General features: G+C 32.4%; 1 protein-coding gene across 1 annotated transcript in view; it reads left to right on the top strand.

Annotated features, from left to right (window-relative positions):
* The window catches only part of ROBO1 (roundabout guidance receptor 1), a 551,348-nt gene that overhangs the window by 382,589 nt on the left and 154,609 nt on the right, over positions 1 to 14,150 (top strand). Inside the window, exons 4-5 of the mRNA XM_053706024.1 lie at positions 11,269 to 11,389; positions 12,367 to 12,505. Coding sequence (XP_053561999.1) covers positions 11,269 to 11,389; positions 12,367 to 12,505 — 260 coding nt within the window. The remainder of the gene's footprint in view (positions 1 to 11,268; positions 11,390 to 12,366; positions 12,506 to 14,150) is intronic.

Below are 14,150 nucleotides of genomic sequence, written 5' to 3'. Positions count from 1 at the left end.
CTTAAAATAAAAAATAATTAAAATATGGGTTCAGAATCCCTTTAAGAAAGTGGTATATAAATAGTAGTAACACAATTAAAACCTTATGTTTTGGCACTTCTTCCTAGCAATGAAAAACAAATGGCATAGAACATTACTTAAAGGGACACTATACCCAGATGTTTTCTTTCATGATTCAGATAGAGCATGCAATTTTAAGCAACTTTCAACTTTCTAATGTACTCCTATTATAAATTTTTATTTGTTCTCTTGCTATCTTTATTTAAAAAGCAGGAATGTGATGCATAGGAGCCGGACCATTCTTGCTTATTGGTGGGTAAATGTAAGCATCCAATAAGCAAGCACTATCCATGGTGCTGAACCTAAAATGGGCTGGCTGCTAAGATTTACATTCCTGCTTTTAAAATAAAGATAGCAAGAGAACAAAAAAATTGATAATAAGAGTAAATTAGAAAGTTGCTTAAAATGTCACGCTCTATCTGAATCATGAAATAAAAAACGTGAGTTTAGTATCCCTTTAACTTGTCCGCCACCTTTTAGTTGGCGGATTGAAATCATCCCAATCCGATCTGGTTGACAACCACTGCTAGCAGCCAATTGGCCGCCAGTGAGCAGGGGGTGGCATGCACTAGCATTTCACCATACGCTGTCCGCATTTAGCGATGTCGAGCAGCGAATCATGTAAATTAGAAAGTTGCTTAAAATTTCATGCTCTATCTGAATCATGAAAGAAAAAATTTGCATTCAGTGTCCCTTTAACCTTAAATTATTTTTATTATGTATCATTTATGCTGATGTTATCTTTATACAGCATTTTTTTATTATTTAATATTATTATTTCTTATATTAGATGTTGTACTGTGTTATTTTCTATAATTAATTAAAATTACATGTTTCTAATTTTCTGACTAAAATTGGAATTAAAATTCTGTTTTCTGTATAATATTAATTATTTGTATATGTGTGTAAAGTATATGGTTTTCAAATTTTGTGATAAAAAATATATATATATGTTTTGTTTTTTTCATCTGATAGATTACGTACAGGAGTAATTTACTACTACTTTTTTTTTTTTTTACCAGCAATTGACACATCACAGTTCTTTAAACAATATTCTGTGTTTTAATTAATCTGTTCTTACCAATCAATACAAACTCTCTGGTGTTTAATTAACATATATCTTAAGCATCATTTCTGTCAAAGTGGGTTTAAGTCAATAAGTTGATATTCTTGCTCACACAACCAATTACTCATTTATAAAGAGTAATTGGTAATGCTATTCCAGAAAATAATAATAACGTGCATATACTTTATTACATCACCTATGTTAGCCATTGTTTCTGTTGATTTGTATTTCATTATTTATTTATATATTTATTTAATTTTGTTTAGGTTTAATAATTAAACAAAAAAAAGTATATTGTTGGCAAATCATAATGATTACTTGTAATCAATTACCATTTTCACTATAGCAGTTATTTAATTTGAAACTAATATGATAAAAACATATGGGCATCTACTGTATAATTACTAGTCAAATGCATTTTAAAGGGGCAATAAAGTCAAAATGAATCTGTCATGATTCAGGTATGGCATGCAATTTGAAACAACTTTCCTATTAACTTCTGTTATCAAATGTAATTTGTTCTCTGATTATCCATTGTTGAAGAGTAAAGCTAGATAGGCTCATAGGACCTTTGGTAGTGTTCATATGTCTTTACCACTCTATGGTATATACACTGTGATTTACTCTTCAGCAAAGTGTACCAAGGGCATAAAGCAAATTTGATAATAGAAGTAAATTAGAATATTATTTTAAATGGCATGCTCTACCATGGCGATGAAAGTTTAATTTTGACTTTACTGTCCTTTTAAAGGGACAGTCTACTCGAAAATGGTTAATGTTTAAAAATATAGATAATCCATTTATTACCCATTCCTCAGTTTTGCATAACCAACACTGTTATATTAATATATGTTTTACCTCTATTATTACCTCTTAGCCTTTGCAAAATGTCCCTTATCTGAGTGCTTTTTTTTTTTTTTTTTTTAGCTTTTTACAGTCTTGCATTTTAGCCAGTTAGTGCTAGTTCTTGTGAACCCACTATCATTCTCCACAGGAGTGAGCATAATGTTATCTATATGGAACACATGAACTAGCACTGTCTGGCTGTAGTGCAAGATTGTAAAAAGCTAAAAAAAATCATAAAATAAGGTGCGGCCTGCAGGGGCATAGAATCAGCCAATCTCTGATGTTGTATAAATTAATATAACAATTTTTTTAAAATATTATTAATATTAATTATTTCTTACCAGAATAATTCATATACATACAATTATGCGTAAGATGACATAAGCTGGGGAATAGGTAGTAAAGGCATTATCTATCTTATTATACAATAAAAAAAAATCTAGTAAACTTTCCCTGTAATATCTCTAAAAACAACAATAATATACATACAATACTTTAAATATTAGAATAAGAATATGATTTAAAAATAAAGCATAAAGCTGAGCTTGTATGGTTGAGCCTTGGAAGTAAAGGAAGACTGGTAGCATGTTGGGCCCTGAATCTGCATTATTTCTAACCAGACAAATTCCTATGCACACAATTTTGTGTAAGATGACATAGGTGGGTATTCTCTATAGACCTCACTAGCAAATGTTTGCACCAGGCAATTATTTACTTTGTTAACATTATCAGTGTATATGCTGCAGTGCAATATACAGTTCCTACTGTGGGGCCTGTATTTTTAATATAGTAAATCTAAAGGTTTGTTTTTAATTTGACATCAGAGCAAATACCGTACTCTTCAACTTAGAAGTAATGCAATAACTATAATGTGATACAATTTTGAATCATCTGACATTTACACAGGAGTGTACTCACTTCTGTTTGTATACTCTCAATGCAACAAAAGTCAGTACACCTTTCATTACTGAGATACAAATATTTTATTTTTTCAATACTTTGTATGTCCACTTTTATTTTTGATGATAGACTCAATCCTCCTCGGCATGGAGGATACAAGTGTTACACAAATGTTTGGAGAGATGTTCTGCCATTCTTCAGAGACAATTTGATTCAGCTGCTCATTGCTGGAAAGGTTGTGTTGCTCTACTTTTCTCTTTAAAATATCCCAAATATCCCAAAGGTCTTCTTTTTCGATTCAAGTCAGGTGACATACTTGGCCAGGTCATAGTTTTCACTTTCTCGTTTTTAGAAAATATTTTGTGAATTTGGCAGTGTGTTTTAGGTTGTTATGCAGAATATTCCTCTTCTTCTAAGCTTCTGGAGACTGGGAGTCGTCTTGTCAGCCAGTATTTTGATATATCAACATGCATTCATGGTGCCACCTATAAATGTCATCTCCCCAATACCTTTTGCACTCATGCAGTCCCATATTATCACACTCCCACCTCCGTGCTTCACTGTTGGGACTATGCATTCACTGTGTTAGTCCTGTCCTGGTTCATGCCAAACATGCTGGACCCCATTTGAGCTGAACAAATTTATATTGGTCTCATCTGACCAAAGAATGTACTCCCAATATTCATCAGGCTTGATTTTATGTTCTTGTGCAAAGTTTAATCATGAAGTTTTGTGCTAAAGAGCAAGGGCTTTTTTTCTTGAATGTCGTCCATAGAGGTTGATGTTATGCAATGTCTTTCGTCTGAGCTGTCACAGAAACTCCAATTTCCATTGATAATCCCTGAGCCAAGTCTGAAGCACTTGCCCGTCTATTTTCAGAGCTAGATTGTGCAAGCAGCGTACTGTCCATAGCGACATTTGAGGATGACAACTACTGCAGCTCGGTTTAGTGGTACTATGGCTCATTCTATACCTCTTGATTACTGCTGCAACTGTGTTTTGACTTATTTTTAGTTGGACACCAATCTTCCTATATCCTTTTCCATCTTTCTGAAGTCTCACAATCAGATTTTTCAATTTCTCCGGCAATTCTTTTTCATGTGAAGCCATGTTACAGACATACAGGGAGACACAGTCCATAGGTCCAAAATGAGAAAGCTCCGGTGTTCACAGTTAATTTTATAAACATGTTCATGCAATTAGGCTAATTGGAAATCACAGTTGTACTCAATTTTGTTTCAATAATCACAGGTTGTGTGTCAATGTTCACAAGTGTATTCACTTTTGTTGAATTGAGTATGTGCTATTTTGTTTTTCATGATTATACTGTGAGCCACTCTCCTTGTACCTAGTTATAAATTATGCTCATACATGCACTTTCTTGTAGTTTTCAGATGAGTTTACACAGCTACAATATAATAGGCTAGATTGCAAATGGAGCACAAAAATATTGCGGCTATTTTTCTATTTTTGCACTCATAAAGCAACAAAACTATTTTTTTCATTGCTTGAGCAATTGTATGCGCTAACATCTATATTCATATATGAGTCATATTATTATTGTATAGAACATCAGTAAATCTAGGCAAGTATCCCAGCTTCCTTATCCCAAGAAATACTCTGTATACATTGTTGCAAATGTACCAATGCAAATTACATATACAATAGCTTGTGATTTTTGCTTCTAACACTGTGTTCAACCACAACAATTCCCCTTTATGAGGTAGATTGCCTGTCTTACCCAGAGCTCTGGTAAATTGGTAACAATGTATTTCTGGGGGAAAGCAAGCAGGGATACTTGCCTAGATTTGCTGAATCTCATGCATTTATTTTTTATCTCCACCAAAACTCATATGATATATATATATATATATATATATATATATATATATATATATATTAGATCAAGGCTTAAATTAACAGGTAATGGTTTTATAAGTGTGAAGAGAAGCCACTAATTAGTTCATTGCTCCTGGAGCAATTACTCACATTTATATTGACTCTACTTGAAAACATGTGGGCATAGATTTTCTTAGAGTGGCAAATTCTTGCAAGACTAATTTACCTTGAGATCTTGCTACTAATTACTAATGCATTAAGTCTATTAGTACAATTTTGTATTTATGTTAGCTGTTCTGGTGCAGGGTGGTATTAAAGTCAGTAATGTGTTGTTACATTTGTTTGATTAATTGATAGTCATATACCCTGTGACATCTGCTGACTTCTATATGATTTTACTGTTCCACATACATTTGTTTAAAAAAACAGTCTAGTACCATAATTTACATATTATTTGCAAAGACGAAAGATGTTTGAGCTGTAATGTAATTGTGACCCAGTAACTTCTGCCATAAAATGTGATACCTTATGCAATGTGAAATGCAAATATATTCACTATTTGTAGACTCATACTGCTATTTATGTAAGACTTTTTTTTTCTACGGATTGGCTAAATGTGGGACTGAATGGGGTCAAATTGAATTAAATAAATGAGTTTATTGTATTTTCTGCACTATACTGTGTGACAGAAATTATTCCTTGGTTATTTATTCCAATTGTTCTGCTTATAAAGTTCATTATCCAGCAGAGAATGTTTATTTACTATATCTGAATGACTTATTATTGAATCATATTGTACCCTTAAATGAACTGTTATTTTTTTCTTCATTGATCACCTCGTCTAATCCATCCACTATGTTCTACACAACATTGTAGGGTCAAAAATATTGATTCATGACTATTATCATTGTAAAAAAAAATCTCTAAACCTTAGATCCTTGGGTAGGTTAACTCAACTACACGTGCAGGTTTAATTTCTTTTGTTTCTAGCCTAGCATACAAATCAGTGACCATGTTCTTCTCTGAAGTTGTTAAAAAGGTACCAATATAGGGCTATTATTGAAGTGAACAGTAACGTTTCAGGGCTACTGCCCCTTTGTCAAGCTTGACAAAGGGGCAGTAGCCCCGAAACGTTGCTGTTCACTTCAATAAAAGTCCTTTCACTTCATTGAGTGCATCATCATTTTCTTTGGATACTTATTTGGAGTCTATGGGATTGGACTCTGTATGATTGCACCTACCATGATATCTATGGATCTCTGATGAACTCAGGTGTGCTGGTCTTACCTTTGTGCTATTACCAATATAGAGCTAGTTTTCAAATGGAATGGTATGCAATGCTCCAACCCAGATTATAAGTAAGCTTTTTGCATGTGTCGGGTAGCGATGTATTACAAGTTGAAACTAAAGCGTTTTTACTCGCGTCCTAACCCAATGCATGCAAAAAGCCAAACTTCAAATATCGTGATCACATTACGTATTCCCCCAGTCAATGGAGCAAAAAAAGTGGAAAAAAACCCTATACTCGGGTGCAAACCCGATCACATATTCTCTAGTGCACTAACCTGACATGAAAATATTAATATTCCACATTCTAATGTTCTTCACATAGCAGAATATGTTCTGTTTATTCATAAATACATATTTCTACATGTATATGATTTTTTGCTACAATATATATCTATACCTATATACATATACATATACATGATAATAATACAGGTATATAAATATACAGCTATATGTATATATGTAAATATAAATATATATATATATATATATATATATATATATATATATATATATATATATATATATATATATATATGAATGTCTATTTAAAAAAAAATATATAGGAATGTCTATTAAAAATACTTAGAACATATTCTGCTATGTGCTGAACATTTGGATGAGAAAGATATACAGTAAATACACACTTACCACTTTATTACATATGGATATTGCATGAATATTATTTTTCATGTTTTCATCTACTTGACTTTAAAGGGCTTCAATTCACTTATAAATATATGTCTATATATTTATACATATGTATTATTGTGTTTATTTGTGTATATTTATAGTGGAGTACACCTAGCGCCTACTAAATAAGACCTCTGGCTTTGATAATTTGACACCTAGTTGTCAAAATGGAAAGATGAAACTAATAAGGTATACCAAAGCGCCAACTATACGAAGGCTGGGTCTGGACCTAATGCAATATTATCAAACTATTACAATAAACAATTTATTGAGTACACAAATAAGTTAAAAACATGGATCCATGTATAAACAATCAAATTTATACAACAATAAAAGCTAAATGAATAGTTAAAACAAATAGTTATGTAACGGATATAGCATTTATAATTGTGCAAACATTGCTCTTAAAAATATTCCTAAAAAATTCCAAATTTAGTATAAGGCTCACAACAGAAATTCAACTTTGTGTTTACCATATACACATACACAAATTTGTACAGCAATAATAGCTAAATGAATAGTTAAAACAAATAGTTAAATAGCAGATATGGCATTTAAAATTGTGCAAACAATGCTCTTAAAAAATATTCCTAAAAAATTCCAAATTAAGTATAAGGCTCACAACAAAAATTCAACTTTGTGTTTACCACATGCACATAATAGGTGAAATATATTAGTCAGTTATATAATATTATCGAACCAATAATGTTCTCGATTCTATGCAATACTAAATATTGCCAATAGTGACTAATGTGTAAGGCTCTGAGTAAGACCTTTAACTGTGTGTTTACCACATACGCATTGTCAAGTAAAAAATATTGTGACAGCAATAAGCCAATGTAAAGAATGTGTATCAAAAAAGTTGTGTGCAAAAATTAGTGTACAAAAGATATTAATGGTAAAAAAATAGGTTGATCTTCAAAAAACGTGAATTAAGAACAAAGATTGTGAAAAATGAAAAACCAAAAATTTACAAAAACATTGTGGTGTGTTCCAATAGTAACTTATATAAATGTAAATAATAGTCCAAAAAATAGTCCAACAGTGAAAACTTAATAGAAAAAATAATCCAACAATAAATTATAATAAGTAGTGTGTCTCTTTAAGAAAAAACAATAATCCTTAAAGTGTTGTGAATCCTAACAGCAATAGTTATGGTGATTTTCCAAGTGTTTTATACTGAACTAGTCCTAAAGCCCGTTGACACGGGCCGTCTCTCTCTCTCTCTCTCTCTCTCTCTCTCTCTCTCTCTCTCTCTCTCTCTCTCTCTCTCTCTCTCCTCTCTCTCTCCTCTCTCTCCTCTCTCTCCTCTCTCTCCTCTCTCTCCTCTCTCTCCTCTCTCTCCTCTCTCTCTCCTCTCTCTCTCTCCTCTCTCTCTCCTCTCTCTCCTCTCTCTCTCTCTTTAGACATGTATATGTATCTATATGTTAAAGCCCTTTTACAGCCTGAGACCTCATATCTTTGAGCCTTTATAACTTTTTTAAAAATATTTTTTGTAATAATTTTTATTATTTTTTTCACACTTTTTTGTTTTGCAGAAACGCTATCCCAACAAGTGTTAACTTCAATTGCGCTCAAGCGATCGAGTTTACTTTCAACTTATAATATGAGCGTAACACCTGATGCTCGTTAAAAGATGTGAAAACACCTTTTCGCATGCGCGTAACTATTAGTGCATTACTCATAATCTGGCCCTTAATTGCATATGCTCTTGTCCGTCATTTTATAAAGTACTTTAAATTTGTTATTCAGTTGCTAGTACACTCAAAACTTACTTTAACTACTTTTCGGCAAAAGTGGGCTTCAGTATACAGTAGGAGTAGGCAGTACGGTTAAAATACCGAAGCAGATTTTTTTGTTTTCTGCTTTAGAACTAAAAGCAACTTACATTTTTAGCTAGCCTTCTAATTTCAAGTTTTATATTTTTTCTGAACACATACTTTCAGATACTCAAGTACAATAACGTTCCTGTCACTTTTCTATTTTCCCAGATGTGCTGCTATGTACTTCCAGATATTACATTTCAACCCTGAGACTTGTTAGAGTTATTGCCACCGTATTTGAATCATATGCAAGGTTAACATGATTTTGATGTATTCCATCATCAAGCTTTTTCATTTCAAATGTTTAAAAACACACCTTAGATGATCTCTGTGGACTTTTAACTCTTCACTATACAGTATACTTTACCCTTTACTTTGTCATCCATCTTTTTAGTGCTTGTGAATGGAATAATTACATTGTCTCTTAATGAGCGTAACATGGATGGAATAGAAATCTATCCAAGCAAGGAGAATGGCTCGATATTAGACTGAATAGATGTTGTTGGTCTTCCAACACTTAGTCATTGTCATAAAATATTTCCAATAATGGTTTATTACTAACATTGCTTTTTTTCTGTGCTCTGCTCATGTACAGTATGTAATTGAGGCCATAAGGATGTTCTACAGATGTTTGAGTTTTTTTGTTATCATTAATTTCTAATTAAGCATTTGCATATTAAAACATTCAAGCCGGACAGATAGCTCAGCATGCTAAGGCAGTGTGGCTGAGCTCTGTAGCAACCCAAGGGTTCGATCCCTGGCAAGGTCCACTCAGCCTTTCATCCTTCTGAGGTTGATAAAATGAGCAGAGCCTTGAGACCCTTACGGGTGATTAGCTGCGCTTTACAAGTACCCAGTACAAACTTTCAATAAGTTCAGCTTTTCAAGTGATGTTTAAAAAAGATATACTACTAGATCAGGCATTCTAGTGTATTGAATTACATCTATTTTAAGATATTATGATGCACTGAGTGATATAGCAATGATAAAGATTCATGCTTTATGTTACTGGCATAAGAAATAAGTTATTATATGACAATAAAATTCATAGGATGTTTTACAAAATTAGACAGTAAATAAAACAGATATGGATATATAAGGAGCACAAATATTATTGTTGCTAGCATATATCAGTTCAATTATTTATTAATTCAGAAAATGTTTTAAAAGCTATCTAGATTATCAACTATGTTTGAGAATGCTCATCTGGATAAACAGCTAACTCTTAAAGGAACACACAGATGTACTACTCAGAGTCAGCTAAACACATTTGTTGAGCCAGTGACATGATGCATATGTGTGCAGCCACCAATCTCCAGCTAACTTACAGTAGTGCATTACTGCAGGGCCTACTTATGTATTGCAGCAGAGCCTACTTAGGTATGCTTTTTAACATAGGATACCAAGAAAATTAACTAAATTTGATTATAAATAAACGGAACAGTCTCTTAAAATTTTAACTCCTCAATAACAATGAAAGTTTAATCTTGACTTTTAAGACTTTAAGCTGCCCTGTTGGTGATAAATACATGAAACAATATATATGCATGACCATATTTTATACTAGAGCTTGTATGTCTTTATAAGTCTATAAGTGGTAACCAAAGAAAAATAAAAATATATATTTTATATAAATTCACTCATTTAACAAAAAGAGTACCGAGCTATCATAGTAACAACAGTGTGCAATGACTTCAGTAGTCATAAAGAGACTTTAATAAGTAACAAGAAACAAGGGAATGAGTTTAGGAGAATGAGAGTGTTGGGTGTGACAAGGAAATGATACCAAAAGAGGTTGGTAGAGAGACACTGGGAAATATTGGTAAATTAAAGGTCCACAGAGAAAAACAGACATTGAGGGGTGAGAAACAGTGGCAGAGTCCTAAATACAAAGAACAGAGGAAGAGGAAAAGAAAGATGATAAGGGGTCACAGGAAAATTGAAATGTAATGTTGAAATATCCAAAATAGGTTTGAAACAGAGGAGACAGAGGCATGTTTAATTTACATGTTCTGTTGTTGATAGCTGCCCATTAATTAAGCAATTTAAGCAAGACTTAAAAATTCTTGAGATTTTTGGATAGTTCAACATATATCTAAACACTCTTGATTGAATAATAAAAAAAAGTGGTTTCCTTACTTATCTGTATGTTTACTGGCTTTTTAGAAAAAATTGCAAGCTCCTGACCTTATGGAAATTTCCTTCAGTGTGCAAGTAATATAGCTTAATTATAGAGTCTAAGATATATGCATTCATATTTTGTAATAATTTCATAATAGACCACATTTTATTTTGTTCAATTCTCTTCTAGCTTCATAAACCACACAAAGATGTTTCAAATATTGCTGTTTCTGAGTTGGCAAGAGTATTACTTTTTCTGTTTGTACCAAATAATCCAGGTCCAAAATATTTTATGTTTGATCAAATTTCAGTTGTAAATGTAATAACTGGTAGTAAAAACAAAATTGTTCATTAAAGCCCATAAATATATTTATTATTGTGAACAACTTTATATTATGTTTCTACAAAAAAAGTGATGAAGGTCTAACTCAATAAAAATGGGATTGATTTCTCTTAATATTAACACACCACATGTAGGTCCAAAAATTCCACTCAGCTCCTTCCATGTTAAACAGACATAAGAGGCAACATTTTAGAATGTTCTTGGTCATTGTGAAACACTAACTAATTTAGTTGACTTTATTATTCATTATATTTTGGTTTATGTTATTTATTTATTTATTTTTTCAGATTCGTGGAGGAAAACTTATGATCACTTATACCAGAAAAAGTGATGCTGGGAAATATGTATGTGTTGGAACTAATATGGTGGGAGAAAGGGAGAGTGAAGTGGCAGAACTTACTGTTTTAGGTAAGATGATATCAAAGTATAAAAAAAGTGTTTATCTGGATATGCATATTCAGTGTATGGTAAAGGGGGGTAAAATGGTTATTGTATTGACTTACATTGGTAAGAAATAAATTAAATTGGTGGTTAAATCAAGATCAAATGTAACATAAATACAGAGCTTAAATAGTGAACCCTTTTAATTTATCAAAAGTTAGATTGTAATAAATCCAGTTAATAGCTCTACCCACTTTCAAAAGCGTACTCTCAGGAACAAACACCAACTCAATAAATATGTTAACTTGTTCTATGGCGATTTCACAGCTGGGTGTAGCTTCTTAGTGTCCCTAAGGGGAAAAGGGGAAATCAGATGTGGACTCCTTGCCCAATGTGCATAGAGGAATACAACTGCACCTCACTGATGAGGCCCAATGAAGACCGAAACAATTGTCTGGTCTGGGGTTGCCATATTTCTTGTTCAGTGGGGTTGCCCTATTTCTTGGTTTTTTGGGGCTGGACTGACTTTGTTAGGCGGGATCAGACTGATATCCTTCAGGAAAGTTCTTCTCTGTGAAATGCATTATTGGGCTTAAAGAAGCTGCATTAGGTGCTAAATTGTCATAGAACAAGCAAAAAAGTTATTGAGCTGGTGTTCCTTCAAGAGATCGCCCTTATTTCAAGTGTTTTTGCTAATTAGCATTGCTAGTATTTTATCCAAGACAGGTGGCAATTGTGTTATAGAAAGAGGATATCATTTAACCCATTGGTTGCTAAATATGACCTTGAGTGCGTCCAGTCTTTTTTTTATTGTCATATTAGACAAAGAGAATTATAGCAGCACATTTGCTTATACAACAGTAGATATTATGCATTAAAAATATGGGAAGGCTAAAAAAAAAAATTTCATTCTGAAAGAAAAAATTCCCATTAATGTTATGCTGAAAAATACAGATGAACAATTACATTTATCTTAATATACAAACTGTGTTGTTAATTTTTAGAAAGACCCTCCATTGTTAGAAGACCCAGTAACTTGGCAGTTACTGTAGATGACAGCGCAGAGTTTAAGTGTGAAGCCCGAGGTGATCCAGTTCCAACAGTTCGATGGCGAAAAGATGATGGGGATCTGCCTAAAACAAGGTACTTTAAAATTGTATTATTATTATTATTGTATAGATGTAGCTAGACATACAGATAAATAGACAGATAGATCAATAGACAGATAGGTAAAGATAATAGATTCAAGATAGATAAACCAAAAAAATAATAATATATATATATTTATACATATATATATATATATACACACACACGTATTCCAATTCTTGCTTTGTATTAGCCTCAATCTATAGAATTAAATAAAAATAAATATTCTGTTAATAAAAGTCGATTGCTTGTTGTATTTTTATAATCGTTCCTTTAGCGTTCCCAAAATTTTTCTTCATTCATCTTAATTTTTAGGCTGCCTCCTGGTGTTGATGTAAATTCATGAAGCACTGATTTATTGTTTTGCATTCTCATTAAGGTCCAATGATCAAAACTTTGCCAAATCAAACATGAAAAATCACGTTGACATTCTCTAAAATAAGGGGTTGTCCATGCAAGTTGCAAGATGTCTCCCATGGAAAATAATTAATCTCATTTGAAAGGGAAACTTTGCTGAGAAGAGCATGCCATACACTTTAGACAATTAAATATTGCAGCCAATTTAAATCAGAATAGTCTGCTTTCATTGCATAGTATCTTACAATTGCCCCTGCTTTCATATGCATGTGTTATTATATGAAGGTAATAAGTGTTTTTTGTATTTTGACACAATATTACCACCTTTTAGTCTGTGAGAAAAAAACAGTGAGAACTGCAGATGGAAAATTTTAAGAGAATACACCAGACCTAGTGTAGAAATTTAAATTACGTCCATGGAATGCTCTTGTTCATCTCACTAGCATAGGTGGGAAAAGTCATTTTACAATAAATAAAATAGTCCACTTCCAATTTCGTATTATAAGTATGAATATCACAGTTTTCTTTTGTTTGCATTAGCTGTGTAGTTTAGATTTCTAAATACAATTTATTTCAATATATTGCTTCATTTTTTATATGATTTTTAAATAAATAAAAAAATGTTGAGCACTATTTTAATATATGCATCACATTCACATACTTTGCGAAACACACTGTTCTCAAGGTAAAAACTGCATTAAAGAATCCAACAAAGGGTTTCATAGCACTGGCAACATTTCTGAGAGAATCTCACAAGCCCATAAAGCTTTAGATCATCATTCCTTAAGTTCCTAAATTATCATTGATTATTCTACCCTATAGCATTGCTGGACAACTTTTTGATGTTGTGCGCTATATTTTTGGAAACCAGTGTACTGATACATCAGTTCCACTTAAAACAAATAATATAGGTATTTAGGTTTGTCCTGTCATCATTAATTCCTGGAATTTCCTGGGTAGCCCCCTATAAAATTATGACTGAGCTCTCTTCGGCACCTTTCCTCTTACTTCCGATAGAATCTAAAATGTTCACATCAATAAATTACACTCTTTCTACATTAACTTATAGCAACTACAAATGTTTTTCGTTTTATCTTCTTTTCCTCAATTTCCCGTTCTTATCTCAGTTAAATCTGTATGCAAGAGCATAATTACAGGAAAAAGCAGAAATTGCATGATGGCGTGTGGGCTGAAAGTCTCCTGACAGGCTGCTCATTGCCTGCAGGTAGTCAGTTGGGTAGCAATGCCATATAATATCAATCATTTAAATTTATGTCTAGTA

Source organism: Bombina bombina, chromosome 3 (genome assembly GCF_027579735.1).
Source record: "Bombina bombina isolate aBomBom1 chromosome 3, aBomBom1.pri, whole genome shotgun sequence".
In the NCBI taxonomy this organism is placed as follows: domain Eukaryota; kingdom Metazoa; phylum Chordata; class Amphibia; order Anura; family Bombinatoridae; genus Bombina; species Bombina bombina.
The sequence above is the reverse complement of the archived record's forward strand: the minus strand, read 5'-3'. Positions and strand labels throughout refer to the sequence as shown.